This window comes from Musa acuminata, chromosome BXJ1-7 (assembly GCF_036884655.1).
Source record: "Musa acuminata AAA Group cultivar baxijiao chromosome BXJ1-7, Cavendish_Baxijiao_AAA, whole genome shotgun sequence".
NCBI classification, from domain to species: domain Eukaryota; kingdom Viridiplantae; phylum Streptophyta; class Magnoliopsida; order Zingiberales; family Musaceae; genus Musa; species Musa acuminata.
Window position 1 is genome coordinate 7,575,639 of NC_088333.1, and position 17,418 is coordinate 7,593,056.

Consider the following 17,418-nt stretch of genomic DNA (forward strand, 5'->3'; position numbering starts at 1 on the left):
GAATTCCAACAAAAATAATTTTGCACCAGTCACATACATGAACATGCAGCCCTACAGGTCAGAATTCAATCATAGGCCAATGTCTAGCAGTTGATAATCCATCCTCTCTAAAAGAAGCTTCTGTGTTATAAACTCGAATGCTCCTTCAGTGTTTAACTTGGAACACTTCCACCACATTAGAGTGATAACTGGTACTGCTTGGACGAATACTTCAAGAAAAGGAAAATAAAATTTTAGGCAGTTGGACTACTATCTTTGAAATTCTTGTTTTTCATCTTCATGACAGGAGAAAACTTACAAGTTGCAACACAGAAACAGATATTTAAATTGTATTACCAAAGCATGAGACCTCCACTGAATATGGATCCACAAGTTGTTGGTATTAGAGCAATCTCATAAAGAAATCTAATGAAAATGCCCTGCGTTATTTCCTCATACCACGAAAAAAAATGTAGTATCGTAGTATCGTAGACATCAACTAAAACGCAGCAACAAAACACAAGCTTTTGTTAACTTACTTTGAAAAAACTACCACATAAAAAGTTCTCATCACAGATGTATCAGAATATATTTCTCCAAACCAGTCTTCATTTAAGAATGATGTTCATATTGTTGGCCAAGAGGCAAAACAAAACTAAAATACTGTCAAATGCTTAAAAAATAATTTCATGCACTTGGTACTCGTTCAAAAGTTCATACATTAGCCAGACCTAGTTAAACCACTTTAATATGATTTTTGTAAATGATTCTTCCATCATGTAATGTCTAACTAATCTTGCTTGGATCATGATACATGAAATGCGATGGACCACCTACCCCAAACAATACCTTATAAGTACTACTTTTTGGGGGTCTATCCTAATCATATATCTATATTCATAGACCACTCTCTTAATTCAAGAACATTGTCATCCTTATGTGTTTTCTAATTACAATCTGAAAATAATAATTCCTGCTAATATTAACATATTTATTCTTATATTTCCGAGTAGTACCTTACCAAGCATGCCTCCACCATAGTTTCATGTTCACCTTGCAAGGTCACTGATGAGGTTGGCCCATTAAAGGAAGAATAGTGTTCAGATTAGAAGTTAGAACTCATTTCTGGCCCCTTTTTTCCAGTGAACAAAAGCTAGCTGTTGTACATCACAAGAGTTAAATATTAAAAAATGTTGCGTGGCATTGAACTTGGAAATCCATCCTGGTTTTAGGATATGTAGATTTCAGAAAAGATACCTGACATTAAACTATATGAATAACAAAGGAGATGAAACATGATTCTTAAAGAAATAAGATTGTTTATGGTTTGACATGAAAACATCTAAACATGTAAGCATGTTGGATTTCTATTTGCTTCTTTTTACCACTTTGCACCACCACAGATAGAAAACTAGAGATAATATGGACTTCTGTTAGATCTGGGTTGTTTTGTGCATTGGAGAACAGATATATTTTCAGAACTAATCCAGCAGTTTGTTAGCTTAGACATGACAAATTTTAAAAACTACTAAATATTGATTTACCACTTACATGAAGCAGAAGTATGGATTTCGTCCTGGTAGTGCAAATTCCTGATACCTCGGATCATATGGTCTTCAAGAATCTAAAATATGGTTTACATACCAAAGCATCTTAAACAAAGAGAAAACCTGTAGTTGATATCAAACTGCTTAATGCTTATTGCATAAGGGCTGTTCTATAAAACTTCGAATATGTTCCAGAAAGGAAACACATTAAGTAAGGTTCGGGTGAAGTTTCGGATGATTATGCAATTAACCCATACAGCATAACGACCTGGTTTATCCCATGAAAGCTAAGATTAGCATAACTATTCAATATAACATCCTAGCAAAAGGTTTACATGTACATACATATATTAGGATAACCAAGCTTTCTGTAGCACAAATTTGCCTCTATAATGAGAAGAATATTCTCTTACACTGATATCATACAGTTGAATCCCTCCCAGATAGGAGCTTGTCATGTCTTTCATCTTCAGAATCAACATTACGTACCACACCATTTGCCTTCTTAGAAATTGCAGAGTCATGCTGTTGTGAGAGGTTCCCATTGCTAGTGACTGACTGCTGATAAAGAACTCCCCCCACAAGTGTTAAAAGCAAGCAAATCAAACCAATTTTGCTTGCATGCTTATCCCAGATCAATACATTGATCGCCACCGTGAGAAACTTGTTGGCAACCCCTGTTACCGTAAATGCAGTAGCAGAGATTGTTTTCCTTGCCGCAAATCCAAAGAAACTGATGAGAAATCCGAAAACACAAGACAAAGCTACTGCAACAAAAGCCATGATATCGAACCAAATCCCAGAACTTGATCCATAAGCTGTGAAGACATCTGCATACTCCCCAGTGACAAACCAGAACACCGGTGCCATCATTAAGGACAGAAGATTATTGTAGAACACAAAACCCCATGTGTTCAGTCCTAGGTTTGTCACCATGTGCTTTATGTAAACCATCTCGGTAGTAATAGTCACCAAATAAGCAATCGCCCATGAGTATGCAGTGAGATTGAACGCTGAGTCGGTCAGCACGTAGCAAACTGCGCCCCCGAGAATAACCACAAGCGAAAAGAACGTGAGCCTTGAAGGGCATGGCTGCTTTCTGAAGATGGTATCCGCGATGGCAACCAGAAGAGGCGTCAGGGAGCGAAACACTATGAACGTATCAACGTTAGCGTGGCGTAGGAGATTGGTGTTTGTGAAAATGGCCAGGTAAAAGACGGTAGCTGCGGGCAGAAACTTCTTGGCCGTCTCAAAGACGAAAGGGTCATGATAGAGAAAGCCCAGCTTCCCAAGAACCCAAACGCCAACCGCGGAGGTCAGGTACTGCAATGCCGTCAAGAGGCCAGGGTAATCGAACATTGTGATAGCAAACTTGTTGATAACAGAGAGCAAGCTGGAACAGAGGGCATAGCCAACGACAAGGCTGCTTGTGGCAAAGTATTGCCGCGGAGCATCGAGTTTGAAGCCGTCCATGACTGTGCGGTCCGCTGCTGCAAGAATCAACGGCAATTTCATTTCAGGTTACTACATGCCATTTAACAGTCCACCACAAATAACAGTTCTAAAAAGTCGGATCCAAAATAAAGAACAGCATCTTATAGATCAAGAACGGAAACTTCGAATGGATTAGCATCCCATACCTCGGACTCGACAATAAAAAGAGGTTTGGTTCCAGGGGCAAGACGGAACGACTCCAGGCGACTAGATTTGGCGGGATTGCCGGCCAAGAATTGCAAGAACAGGAAGAAAGGCTCGATCCAAAACCACGACGTAGATGAGCACGAACCTGAGAGAAAGCAAATCGAAAACCTAGACGAGATGGAGAAGAAGAAGAAAGCGAGGTCTCCTTAGAAAATGTAAAGATTGACTATTGGAGGGAACCTTTAAGATAGATTAGTAGATGAAAGAAAAATTAAAAAAAATAAATATCTACTTTAAATCATGATATTTGGATTAATAAAAAAAAAATCAAAACAAAAATATAAGGATGATTGCCTTCGGCAGGATTTAATATCATCCTCTCTTTTCTCATTATCTACATTATCGTCTCTAATTGAGGACACTAAATGATTTTATAGGAGAGCTTTACTATCTCTCCCAAAAAAAGTCTGTTCCATAAATAATCATATTCTATATTTTAATTTATATTTTTTTAAAACCTAAACTAAATTCAAAATCACACAAATCATGATTATTAATTCTAACCAAATCAAATTTACTTCCTACTCTGATCTTACTAAATATTTGAGTAAGATATTCATGTGTTCATGTGTTCATGTGTTTATGTGTTTATGTGTTCATGAGTTCATGTGTTCATGTGTTCATGATTCATGTGTTCATGTGTTCATGTGTTCGTGTGTTTATGTGTTTATGTGTTTATGTGTTTATGTGTTCATGTATTCATGTGTTTATGTGTTCGTGTGTTTATGTGTTTATGTGTTCATGTATTCATGTGTTCATGTGTTCATGAGTAAGATCTTACCAAATCAATTCTAACCGGATCGGCCTCCCGGTGTTCATGTGTTTATCGAGAGCAGCATATTCTTTTCTCATCATAACCTAACGAGTTTTTTATTAGAATCTTTTTTTATATATTTTTTTAAAATTTTCTGTGTATTTATTAAGTCTGTTTAGTTTAACTAAAGTCGAAACTATATAAATAGAGATATAACTACTTATTTTCGATCGTCTATGAAAAATATTATTCCGTCTTTTGACAAACCTTAGGAGGCCGATCCCCTCAAAGCGATCAAGGAGGGTCGATCCCCTCGAAGCGATCAAGGAGGCCGATCTCCTCGAAGTGATCATCCCCTTCTCTTATAAGACTTTAGGGTCTTATCATTTGGTATCAGAGTGACGATAAGACCTTAGAGTCTTATCATTTGGTATCAGAGCAAAGTGGAGCTGCGGCGGCTGGGAGGTGAGCGACGGTCGTCGCACGGTGGCCCACAGCGGTGATGGGTCGGCTGGGCGGCGACGGTGCTCGAGGGGAAGAGGAGTGCTGGAGGAGGCGCGGCTGGAAACAAGGGCAGCAGTAGTGAGTTGCCCTGTTTCGATCGCCGTGAGTAGGGGGACAACCGACGGCTGCAGTTGTGACCCAAGGAGGGGGGCACGGCTAGGGTTACGGCTGGGAGGCAGGTGACGACGATCGATCGGCCGGGAAGTAGCGGCGACGGTGGAGAAGGAGTTGCCCTACAACGGCGGTAGAGAAGAGGAGCAGGGCTGCGGTGGAGTGGGACGCTGGCAACGTCGTCTCCTGGCAGCGGTGGTGGCTCGGGTGGGAGGCGACAGTGGACTCTGGCCGGAAGTGGGGTAGAGTCGGTTGCTGGCCGGAGAGCAGCGACGAGCGGCGGGTGGGTTGGCCGGAAGCAGGGGTGCGTGGTTGCGGTTGCTGCTTCTTCTTTCTTTCTTTCTTTCCCTTTTTTTTTTTTTGATAGTTACGGCAACGAGAACGCTAAGGATCGCCGCTCTGATACCAAATGATAAGACCCTAAAGTCTTATCATCGCTCTGATACCAAATGATGAGACCATAAAGTCTTATCATAAAAAAAGAAGAAGAGAAGGGGATGATCACTTCGAGGGGATCAACCTCCTTGATCGCTTCGAGGGGATCGGACCTCCTTGATCGCTTCGAGGGGATCGGCCTCCTAGGATTTGTCTTTCTCTATAAAGTCATTTATTACATTTACGAATTGTCTTTAATATTCTTCGTGAGCATGGCCTTTTTGTCAAGAAATCCAAGTGCAGTTTTGGGCAGCCTAAGGTTGAGTACCTCGGCCATATCATATCTCAAAAGGGTATTGTAGTTGATCCTTCAAAAATACAAGTGATGACAGACTGGCCAATTCCAAAGTCAATCAAAGCTTTAAGGGGATTCTTGGGACTAACAGGCTATTATCGAAAGTTTATGAAGAATTATGGCAAAATTAGTGCTCCCTTGACGTCGCTTCTAAAGAAAAATGCATTCAGATGGTCAGAAGAGACAACTCAAGCATTTCAATTCTTAAAAATTACAATGACTACTACACCCGTGCTAGCTTTACCTGATTTTAATAAGATGTTTATGATTAAATCTGATGCTTCTGGAGCTGGAATAGGGGCTGTATTAATGCAGGAAAGTCGGCCTATCGCTTATGCAAGTAAGACTCTTTCGCCTTCCCATTTGAGTTTATCTATTTATGATAAGGAGATGCTAGCAATAATACATGCTAAAGGAGAAGTTTCCATAATTTGATGTTACTCAGCCTTGAGGACAAGGCTAAATTAAAAGAGGCGGGATTGTTAGGATCCTTTTATTTTTTCTTTTATTTTTTGTGCTTTCTTTTTATTTTTTGCGTATTTATTAAGTCTGTTTAGTTTAGCTAAAGTCGGAACTCTATAAATAGGAATGTAACTGATTCTTTTCGATTATCTATGAAAAATATTATTTTATCTTTTGACAAACCCTAGAAGGCCGATCCCCTCGAAGCGATTAAGGAGGGCCGATCCCCTCGAAGTGATCATCCCCTTCTCTTCTTCTTTTTTTATGATAAGATTTTAGGGTCTTATCATTTCTCTTTGCTCGCAATGTTAGAATATTTTTCAAGGGATATGTATGTAATTCTAGTTTTGAAAGGAGGTAAATACTGAATTGGTAAGCAAATGGGTTAAATGCAAATATATTTTGTTGTCGAGGGTTAATTATAAACTATTCTTATAGTTAACTACGTTTAGCATCTTCATTTTATACTTTTAAAAAAAAAATTCCTTGTATGATCGCGACGAAAAATACTATATGTATTGTCATATGTAGAAAATAACTTTAAAAATGGGATAACAATATAATTTTATAATCACTATTCTCACCTTCGTTATCTTTCTCCGACTTTGCTATCCTTCGTGATGGCTAATCGAGAGAAAAAACCTTTGATTAGATCTCTAAAGCTTGTTCATTAGAATGAGCTCGTTGACGGTGATCGTCATTTTGCATATGTTGCTTGCAAGGCACCCATAAAATGAGCTTCTTCTTGAAGAGTACCAATGACAGGACTCCCTCGAAATCATTGAACCGAAGGTTAAGATACTTATGCGATGACAAGCAAAAGGCAATGTCCAAGAATGGGTCGACGAAGTGGCTATTGCTAATAGAAGCGATTAGAGTTGATGTGGAGGAGGGTTGCATCGATCAAGAGGTTGAGCTCCATTGGGAGGTACCGATGATATCAATGTCATTAAGGTCAACACTAATGACGACGTTGACCAAGGGGTCGTTAAAAGCCATGGTGCAGAAGACACCATACTAGCCACACACGTTGAGGTCAACCTAGTTGCCAATAAAGTTATTGGGGTCGGAATACATTGCCTTCTTCCATACTTTCAAGCAAGGTAGGCACGTCGAAAGTGGGGATTAGCGATGGCAACACCGATCTCGACATTGAACTCAAAGTCGTCGGGGAGGCCTCCCTTCCCTTAGAGGGCCAGGAGTTGACTATCACGGAGAGAACTATAAACAAGGTATTTGATGTAATGCTCATATATGTTCGTATCTTTTAGTTTGTTTATGCTTTGTACAGCATGTAGAGGAACGGTCGAAGGCTTAACAGTCTCATTTTAGTTAGGTTTGTAAATAAAGATTATGTTAGGTAGACACTTACGAGAGATATTCGATCTGTAATGGATCATTTTGGACCCTTTGTTGTGCAATTATTCAAAGCTTGTAAAGTATGTTTGTAATTTGCATTGGCTATGAAGTGTTTACTGAAATGATTGCTCGTGGATCCCGAGTGAGGTACTTTTTCTAAACTGTTTTATCTTTTGTAGGTCCTAAGGGATCATGGAAGGTTTCGGGGAGGCTGACCTTTGCAAATGAATATGCAAGGGTACTCAAGGCAAGCTATAGCTCGACGTTGACAACCATATATGATGGTGCCCAAGGCAAGCGAGATGCTTGGTAAATGATGAGACCATGCAAGGTGGAATAGGTTGTTTAATGACTGAAATAGTTATGCAAAGCTCACAAAGGTGAGGGGAATTGCTAACTCGAAGAATTCGGTACTCATGCAAGGGCTTGTATGCCGACGATGGAATGTTCGTGGCCATCCCAAGGCGACCGAATCTCAACGCCATAAAGCATTGAAACTTTCTCTTTAATATGAGTAGGATACATCCGTATGAGGCTAAATTGTGCAACGAGTTCAACATATTGCTAGGCCTTGAGGGGTGTAGCGGGAGCTATATTGACATGGAGTCACAATCTAACAAGTGTGTTTGCGGGAGGCAGAACAATATACAGTTTGTTCAGCAAGGTGGAGTAGTCCAAGGGGATGGTGATCTCCGAAACTTTCAGAGAGAGGAAACGAATAGAGAAGTTGCTCTATCAATTTACTCAACCCAATACAAATTGATATAGTTTAGATCCACATAATCTATATATTGTTGATTAGATAAATACAAAAAGTAGATTAAGATGTTATATTATATTATATTATATTATATATATATATATATATGTTTTTTTTACTTTTGCTTACATAGGGATTTTTTTATTTTATTCAAGCAAAACTGTCATTGTTTTCTAAAATATTATATTACTTTTGATATATGTATGGTCACCTACGTTCTAATAATTTTATCTCTTATGATCGTCCTCTCTCTCGTTACTTCCCCGTTAAGATTGTTAAAATACTCAAGTATGCCTTTGCTCTCGTCCATCATTATTATCATACTAACCTTATTCATTACGTCGTTGCTTTGCCAATAACCTCTCCCATCATCAATTTCATCTCATCCTAAAAAGAAGAGGAGGCGAGGAGAGACCACATAAGAAGAGAAAAAGGGATGTTACCATTGTGTTTCAATCAACCGTAGCTGTCACTACCACCCTATTGATCTTTCTCTTGCATTTTCTATGATTCTGCCTCAAGTAATAGAGAAGATTACTAGTAAAATAGTAACATGACGAAAGAGGTTGACATGATGACAATGATAAACAAAAATAATAACATACTTAAGGGTTTTATTAACATCAAATACAATAAAAAAGATAATTACATAAGACGAGACTAACAAGGTGGAGGGCAAAGAGGACCAAAGGTGATATTATATTTTAAAAATAAGAGATGCTCTCTAAGAAAAAGAATAAAAAATTATTTTTTAAAAGAAATATATATATATATAATAATAATAATAAATAGAAATTTTTCTTTGGATATGTACTGTTTGTAATATCTAACACTACATATGTCACGACTCAGTATACGAGGGGTTGGATGAGGCATTGTGGATCGTGCCGGTGGATTCAGACTCGTGCCGCGTGTGGAGGCAAGATGTATATATATATTTTTGGATCTGTTTAAGCTAACAAAAAAACATGCGATGTTGTCAAATACGACATGATTCCACGCTTGCCGGTTGGAATTTTTGTTTTTGAAACCAGAAAACACACAACAGAAACAATAGAAGACATAGCAAGCCCTTATCTCCCGTTCCCCTGCCGATCGCTTGGCTTCCCGTGCGGTCTTCTACCCGAAATCTGTATTTCTTCCCTCCTCGCCGTCACCGGAACCCTATCCTTCGTCTCATCGGAAGGGATCGTTGCGATGTCGAGCTCGTGGTCGCGGGCGCTGACGCAGATCTCGCCCTACACCTTCGCTTCCATCGGCATCGCCATCTCCATCGGCGTTTCCGTCCTCGGCGCCGCCTGGTGAGACGGTCGAAACCCCTCTTTCTTTCCTGTTCTTCTTTTCGTAGATTTTATTTATATTTTTCCAATATTTGTCTGATATTTTACTTCTTTCGATTCTTCCAGGGGGATTTATATTACCGGGAGCAGCTTGATCGGTGCGGCGATCAAAGCCCCCAGAATCACCTCGAAAAATCTTATTAGGTGCGTGCTATTTACCATTCAATTAAAGCTTTTGCATGACAATTCGTTGTTTCTTACTCGACTTAGGATCTCTGTGTCTATTTGTATTGCATATCAGGCTCTATAAACCATGATTTATTGTGAACGCATGATTTTTTGTTGCACGGCCAACTACAGGTAAAATAGTTCATGATGACCTGACGGGTAGAATATTAATTTCCTTTGATCGACAACTGAACATTGAGAGATCTTGTTGTGATTCTACATTTATGCGATCTTCTTTGCACTATGCTTCCATGTAATAGTGAATTATCTTTCTTGATATGTGATGGTTACTAATCCAGGCCTTCAACTCCGCATATTATCTGATTGTCCTGTCAAAATTATATATGTGTGTGTGCTCTTCTATACTTCAGAATGATATCTTTTGGTATGAGATTGGCCAATTGCACCCCTTTACCTTTATTTGACTTGAGAGGGAAGCTGATGGATACTCCAGTATTAGAGTTATGAAAAAAATGGTGGGACTCTGTATGTGCTAGTAGTGCCTGAAACTGAATGCAAAAATTATTCTGTGAGATTTGCTGGAAAGGACTTAGAAATCAGTGACATATCTGTCCAAACTTGATTTGACTTTTGATCGATCTGTATTTCTGCAACTTATTATTGATTTGAGGTAGGACGAACAATTAAAAAACCATTTGTAAACAAGAAGTTGTTGGGTCCTAACTTTTAGGAATGCCACTGAGCCTTTTTGAGGGCAAAATCATTAGTCAAACGAAGGGTCAGAACTCTTTCTTCTTGTATATAATGGAACTTTCTTAGGTTTATTCCACCTCTCGTATTCCTAATCAACTGTTTCATTTAGATGATGCATCTAGATCTCTTGGGTCATCACCTTTAGTTTTTCCTGTTTTTTAACTTCAGTGAAACAATTCCAATTGGTCAAGGATGTAAATGTTTACAACTTTTATATTTTATAGTGACCCCACACATCCATCACAGCTTCTCATTCTGATAATTATTATGCAGTTAGTTACCATGGAGGATGGTTTATATTCTCCAGTATTTGATCAGCCATTGAACATCACCTGCAAAGCACTAGTGCTTTGTTGACCTTACAATATCCTGTTCGTGGTCGGTCATCTTTTACAGGGGCATTGTTCAAGCCTTTATATCAATTAAAAGTCCGACGGGTTTACATTTGCTACACTAGAAAAGTGATTGGGGAGTAGTTGGTAGACTTGGACATTGGTTTTGAACAGCCAATTACCCATAAATATGACGTGATCATTGGTTTTGCAGAAACTTACAGATGCCAGTCTAGCTACTAGCTTTTTGTTCATTTCCTGCCTTTCGGGATAGTGACCTGGCCTATTATTTCCCTCCTGGATGTATTGAGGTCCTTGCAGTTTCATGCATTGTTATTCATAAGACTGGATTTCCTATTGGTAAGGAGCTTTGGTTCATTTTTGAAAGTTGATTTGCCTTAATCAGGATAGGTCCTGTATTTGATATTCAAATTTTGGTTCATGTTCATCTTATTTTATAAATCTCTAACTTAGATATACAATGACAACTTGAAGTTTTATGGCACATGCATGCTCTACATCGAACTGTTTGTGGATGGCTTTCTGTCATGTGCCTTTTACAAATAATAGTGTGATTAGCTGCTCAACAAACACATTTGTGGTTATCAATATTTGCATTTGAGGCCTTGTAGCACTTCTAAAGTCAATTTATGGTGTCTTCAGTGTTATTTTCTGTGAGGCTGTTGCCATATATGGTGTTATAGTAGCAATTATCCTGCAAACAAAACTGGAAAGTGTGCCATCATCGAAGATATATGACCCCGAGTCTCTTAGAGCTGGATATGCAATATTTGCTTCTGGGATCATCGTCGGTTTTGCAAATCTCATGTGTGGGTACGTTACACCACAACAATTATATCTAGACTCAAGGGGAATGCAGAAACATCAATGGTTCATCCAGGTGTTCTGACTTGTGCTTTCTTTTAACAGGCTGTGTGTGGGAATAATTGGAAGCAGCTGTGCTCTATCTGATGCTCAAAACTCTTCTCTTTTCGTAAAGATTCTGGTGATCGAAATATTTGGCAGTGCACTTGGGTTATTTGGTGTGATTGTTGGTATAATTATGTCAGCTCAAGCAACATGGCCAGCAAAAACTGCATGAGCTAGGTCTGTTTGCTCCTCTACCGGAAACACGAAGCTTGTGCAGTGTATCTCGAATCATAATCAGTGTTCAAAACCATATCAGGTTTCATGTAGCCGTTCCTCGAAACACTACTGTTTTTTGCTTCGCCTATCCGGAATCTGCCTTTGTGCACTGGTATCCCTTTGGCTTTTTTTTCTTACTTCTATTCTATTTTCTGAGACAAATAAATCATATTCATGGCTTGTCTCATGATGCCATTGTATGGAATACTAAATTTGTGCATTTATGAGCATCATCTCCTCTAAGATCATCATATTTAGATGTTTGCATTTCTTAATTTGATGTGAAAGAATCAGTAGTCGGAAATTTATGGTCTTATTAGTATTGCTGTTAGTTGATGTGAAAGAATCTATATTCACAGTTCTATCCCTATTAAGTACATAGATTATCTTTTGACTCAAAAACTGCTCTTAAATTGTGCAATTAAGCAGCTCAGTATGATTGGTCGTCTTAACATGACTTCCAAAAAGAAGTTTAACAGATCCTGAAGTTTTGTGGTATCAGTTGGTTCATAAGATATACAATTCTCCTCATAATTGTTTTTAGGTAAATCAGATTCGAATCAGGACCTTGGGATGATAATCCTTAGCCACCACATTCCTACACATAAGAGATTGGCTTAGCCATCCCCTTCCTGCACATAAGAAATTGGCTTGGGACATATTTAAAAAATATATAATTATATATTTTTATTATTTAAGATAAAGTATATATTTTTTTATGATTAAGATGAATAAAAAGTCATATATTTAGTTAAATTTAAAATACTTACATCTTTATTTATAGCTTATGTCTTTTTTGGTTTTTCTTTATTTTTTCTCGTATTACTAACATTACTATGCCATCCGAATGTGTTTTTAACCTATGTTGATATCATAATATATAATTTTTTACTTATTTTATCTTTTATCGAAACGATACTTAATTATTTATAAATAAATATTTTTTCTTTCTTTTTTTTCTAGTAACTCTAAATATCCATCTCAATATTTTTATCTTGTCAACATAAATTTTTTATATATACTTTTTTTTAACTATTCAACACCCATGGTCTAACTAACTAAAATAATATGCAAATAACATAAACCAAGGTGGTTTATCATGTAGGTGCTTAGTTTATTCATCCATCATCAACATAAAAAGATAAGGACTTAATACAAATATTTAATATAATTTTATGTTACTAGGAAACTCATTAGACACACTCCTTGTAGTTCTAATACCAGTAGCTATAGTATCATACGCAGCTTTAATAACATCAATATAATTATAATTAGTAAATACATATATTTATTTTAAAACAAATCATAATAAATTTTTAGGAATTCTATCATAGATTTTTTCGAAGTCAATAAAAATCATATATAAATTTTTTTCTTTCTAAAATTTTATTAATTATATTAATAAATAAATAACTTTCATGATTGATAATATATATATATATATATATATATATATATGAAAACCAAATTAAATTTTAGAGATATTTATTTTAATTGTTTTATAAATATATATATATATTAAATTTAGAAGGATAAAAACACTATTTAAAGATATGCATCAATATTAGTGCAAAGCCGCACATGAGGCATTTATACTAGATTAAAAAAAAAAAAAAAGCCGATTTTTCCGAGGGGTTTATATGGAAAAAAGAAAGAGGAAAGAAATTGGATGGTATGTATATGAAGAGAGAGGAAACGAAAGCAGAGAAGACGCGAGAGCTGACGGGCGTGTGCGATCGGATCTAGATAGATAGATTTCGCTTGGGTGAAGCCGGGGGCAGGACGATGGCAACGGCCGTGGTGGAGAAGAAGCAACCGATGGAAGCGGAGGGGGAGATGTGTGCGCCGCCGTCGAGACCCAGGGGAGGCGGAGGCGAGGGGTTGCGGCAGTACTACCTGCAGCACATCCATGACCTCCATCTCCAGATCCGGCAGAAGACCAACAACCTCCAGCGCCTCGAGGCCCAGCGGAACGACCTCAACTCTCGAGGTTCGGAAACCCTAATCCTACCCAATTCTTCCTGCACCGTTGGTTCTCGATGCCCTAATCCTGCGGCGGGCCCTAGTTTCGGTCTGGAACATGGAAATGGCCGAGAGGATTGATTCCGGATATCTTTTCATTTTTGTCTTGATTAGAATCCCAAAAAGGCTCAAGCGGAAAAGATCAAATCTTGATGCATCCCATGCTATAGGCTTCAATCGCGTTCTATGCCCTTCTCACTTTTGGTTTAATCTGATGCATCTGGCACGTGATTGCAGTGCGAGCGCTTCGAGAGGAGTTGCAGCTACTTCAAGAGCCTGGTTCGTATGTTGGCGAGGTGGTTAAGGTGATGGGGAAATCGAAGGTCTTAGTCAAGGTAACTCTTGGGTTCGTTTGATTTTTTTTTAATATTCTAACATAATTCATTTCACAATTATGATTTCTTTTTCCCCCTAAGAAATACCGCAACAAATTTTTTTTTTGTTGTTGCAGTTTTTCCTCTCAAATTTGTTTGTTGAAGATACTTATTCATATCTTGATTGACCTTGCCAGAAACAGGAAAAAAGAAATTTGAATTCTCTGTACTGCATTACACAGAGCTTAATTGTGGAAAAAATTCTTGTAGCTGACCCAAATAGTTGGACATCGTTGCTTCTTGTCATAATATCTAATTTCTGCTTTTCCTAGGTTGCTGTCGGGCTGTAGTTAATGTGGTTTCCAAGATTGATATTTACTCACTATCATATATGTACAACTCTGATTATATGCATTTTAATGGTGTACCATTGTATCAGTGGAAGGTTTGGTTACATGTTGTTTGCCCAAAGTAAAATGATATGATTATGTAAAATCAGTAGGATTCGTTTGTGTGGAGAAATACAGTGTTATTTATCTTGAAGGTGAGGTGCCACATAAAGGAAAGCTGAAGCTTGCTACTGTATGTTTGACCATGTAATTCTCTTTTGTGACCATCCACTGTGTATATATATGGTTTCTTGGTTAATTTGCTAGAAACATGCAACTCATACAATCATTTGCCTTCTACCTTCTTTTGCCTACTGTTCTATCATATGAATCATGAACTCTTTGGTTGCTGAACTATCTACGTAATGGGCTGTACCCTTTCATGGATACTTATGCACAGTCTTACCTTCTGTGTCTAACAGGATAGGATGAGTTGATTTTCTTTATTCCAGGTCTTGGAAGTTCAAATTTTTGTCTTTTTGAGGAAACAAGAGTCATGCTATATGATTTATGCTGAATATCTTATTACTAGATTTTAGTGTCATTTGACTTTTTTATTGTTCATATAACTTTGCATCAAAATTAGGTAAAAATAGATTTATATCAGAGATTGCTTACATCACAAACCAGTTTGGTTCTAGTCAATCAAGCTAAGGTCCAACCAAATTTAGAAGATGGGTTCCTGCATGATGTCTAGAGTGAGTGTGTGTTTTCGGCTTTTAGACAATTGGAACTGCAGCTTTCTTTGTGATCATTCTTCTTTTGCTAATAGCAAATATATTTGTACTATTATTTTGTCTTCCTCTCTACAAGAAAAGTCGGCTGCATTTTGTTCTCTAAAGTTTTGTAAATATTCAGTGATTGCACATTGTTACATTCATTCTTTCCCCTTTCTAGGTCCATCCCGAAGGAAAATATGTTGTTGATATTGATAAGAGCATTGATATGACAAAGTTAACACCATCAACCAGAGTTGCTCTTCGGAATGATAGTTATGTTCTTCACCTAATTTTGCCTAGCAAAGTAGATCCTCTAGTCAATCTTATGAAGGTCGAAAAGGTACCTGATTCCACCTATGACATGATTGGTGGTCTTGACCAGCAAATTAAGGAGATAAAGGAGGTCAGTGATAGTTCCAAAAGCCTTTATAACCTATTTGGTTATGGCCTTTCCATTTATGCGCATGCTTGATTTGTTAAATCACTTGTTGCCCATGTAATAAACGCCTGCTACTTTATTTTCAGGTTATTGAACTTCCAATTAAGCATCCCGAGTTGTTTGAAAGCCTTGGAATAGCACAACCAAAGGTACTACTATCATAGTCATTGCTTATAAGTAATTTTCTTTTTCGGATGAGTTAGATGGCACTTAAATGCCATCTGTTCTACAATGTAACTCCATGTATTGCATATACAATATTAAGTTTGGTTTCTTTGCAGGGAGTCTTGCTTTATGGGCCTCCTGGCACGGGGAAAACTCTATTAGCAAGAGCCGTTGCTCATCATACTGATTGCACATTCATAAGGGTTTCTGGTTCTGAGTTGGTTCAGAAATACATAGGAGAGGGGTCTAGAATGGTTCGGGAACTATTTGTTATGGCCAGGTATATTGAGATGCAGTTTTAACTCATAACTTCCTTAAGATTTTTTGATAATTTTTTTGCTTATCTATATCATGGCCTTCAACAATAATGTAAAACCTTGCTAATTCATTTGTAATCTCCCTCATTGCATACACACTTAGCAAGGATTTAAGATATCATGATAGGAGTAGTTAGTGACCTTATTCCCTTTGATGAACTGATGTGATTCGTGCAAATCTTTCTTTTCAAGGGAACATGCTCCTTCAATAATATTCATGGATGAAATAGACAGTATTGGATCTGCTAGAATGGAGTCTGGTACTGGTAATGGTGACAGTGAAGTGCAACGTACTATGCTGGAGCTTCTAAACCAGCTTGATGGCTTTGAAGCATCAAACAAAATTAAAGTACGTTGATATCTTGCTTGTTAACATTAGACGTATTGATATTATTGGTGCATTATTGATCTGTGTGCCTACTAAATTACATTTTTTATTCAGGTTCTGATGGCCACAAATCGGATAGACATCCTGGACCAAGCACTCCTCAGGCCTGGACGGATTGACAGAAAAATTGAGTTCCCTAATCCCAACGAAGAGGTAGATGATTAGCACATGATTAAGTTTCTTCATTATTATTTTCTAGAATTTCCATCGACTTTTTAGATACAATACGATATAAACATTCAATTGTATTCCAGTCCCGCTTTGATATTCTAAAGATTCACTCGAGGAAGATGAACTTGATGCGTGGGATAGATCTTAAGAAAATTGCAGAGAAGATGAATGGAGCATCTGGAGCAGAACTCAAGGTATTCGCTTCTCATTGTTTTGTTTTCCAATGCATTCTTGCTTCATGGTTGTTATTATTATCCTGTTAATCTTTTTTACAAAGAGTAATAATTGCATGTGCATGCAAGTACATATGCAACCCAACTGACTCGAGATAAAACTGACAACCTCTCTTCTGGGTCAGCCTTTTAAATCAAAATATAGCTTTTGACTCTGTTATGGAAACTCTGGAGCACACATCATGAGTTGCTGTTTGTCTGCAGGCTGTGTGCACAGAAGCAGGGATGTTTGCTCTCAGGGAAAGAAGAGTTCATGTGACACAAGAAGATTTCGAGATGGCGGTTGCTAAAGTCATGAAGAAAGAAACAGAGAAGAACATGTCCCTGCGAAAACTATGGAAATAGATTCTTTCCCATTCGTCACTTGGTTGTTACTGAAAGGATATAAACGACAGTAACCATTTAACTCTGTGTGTTGGCATTTAACTCTAGAACTTTCATGATCAAGTGTGAGGCACTGAAGTCTTATAGTGTTCCCATGGATGTAAGATTCTGCCCTTACTTCCAGAACGATTTTTTTGTGTGCTTATGGTGTTTGGCAATTCTGAATCTGATTGTTTAAAGTAGCAAAAGTTGGTAGTAGTGGTCTACTGATATCGGATTCCCGGGTCAGGCAAGCTCTCAGGACATGGTTAATCTAATGTTTTAATCTTC

At 37.8% G+C, this 17,418-nt stretch overlaps 3 protein-coding genes across 3 annotated transcripts; 2 read left to right on the forward strand and 1 right to left on the reverse strand.

Annotated features, from left to right (window-relative positions):
• Positions 1-1,798: 1,798 nt before the first annotated feature.
• LOC135582907 (GDP-fucose transporter 1-like) lies at positions 1,799-3,381 on the reverse strand. Its single transcript, XM_065193879.1, has 2 exons — positions 3,167-3,381; positions 1,799-3,016 (listed from the first exon to the last, which is right to left on the reverse strand). The coding sequence occupies exon 2, from the start codon at positions 2,997-2,999 to the stop codon at positions 1,947-1,949; it is 1,053 nt and encodes a 350-aa protein (XP_065049951.1). The 5' UTR covers positions 3,000-3,016; positions 3,167-3,381; the 3' UTR covers positions 1,799-1,946.
• A 5,602-nt stretch (positions 3,382-8,983) lies between these two features.
• Positions 8,984-11,864, forward strand: LOC135678563 (V-type proton ATPase subunit c''2-like). The gene is made up of 4 exons (XM_065191510.1): positions 8,984-9,208; positions 9,314-9,391; positions 11,125-11,295; positions 11,392-11,864. Exons 1-4 carry the CDS (start codon positions 9,105-9,107, stop codon positions 11,561-11,563), a joined length of 525 nt encoding a protein of 174 aa, XP_065047582.1. The 5' UTR covers positions 8,984-9,104; the 3' UTR covers positions 11,564-11,864.
• Positions 11,865-13,281: 1,417 nt separating this feature from the next.
• On the forward strand, positions 13,282-17,293 carry LOC135678564 (26S proteasome regulatory subunit 8 homolog A-like). Its single transcript, XM_065191511.1, has 9 exons — positions 13,282-13,597; positions 13,867-13,964; positions 15,230-15,454; positions 15,577-15,639; positions 15,772-15,935; positions 16,165-16,321; positions 16,415-16,513; positions 16,615-16,725; positions 16,969-17,293. The coding sequence occupies exons 1-9, from the start codon at positions 13,393-13,395 to the stop codon at positions 17,107-17,109; spliced, it is 1,263 nt and encodes a 420-aa protein (XP_065047583.1). The 5' UTR covers positions 13,282-13,392; the 3' UTR covers positions 17,110-17,293.
• Positions 17,294-17,418: the final 125 nt, after the last annotated feature.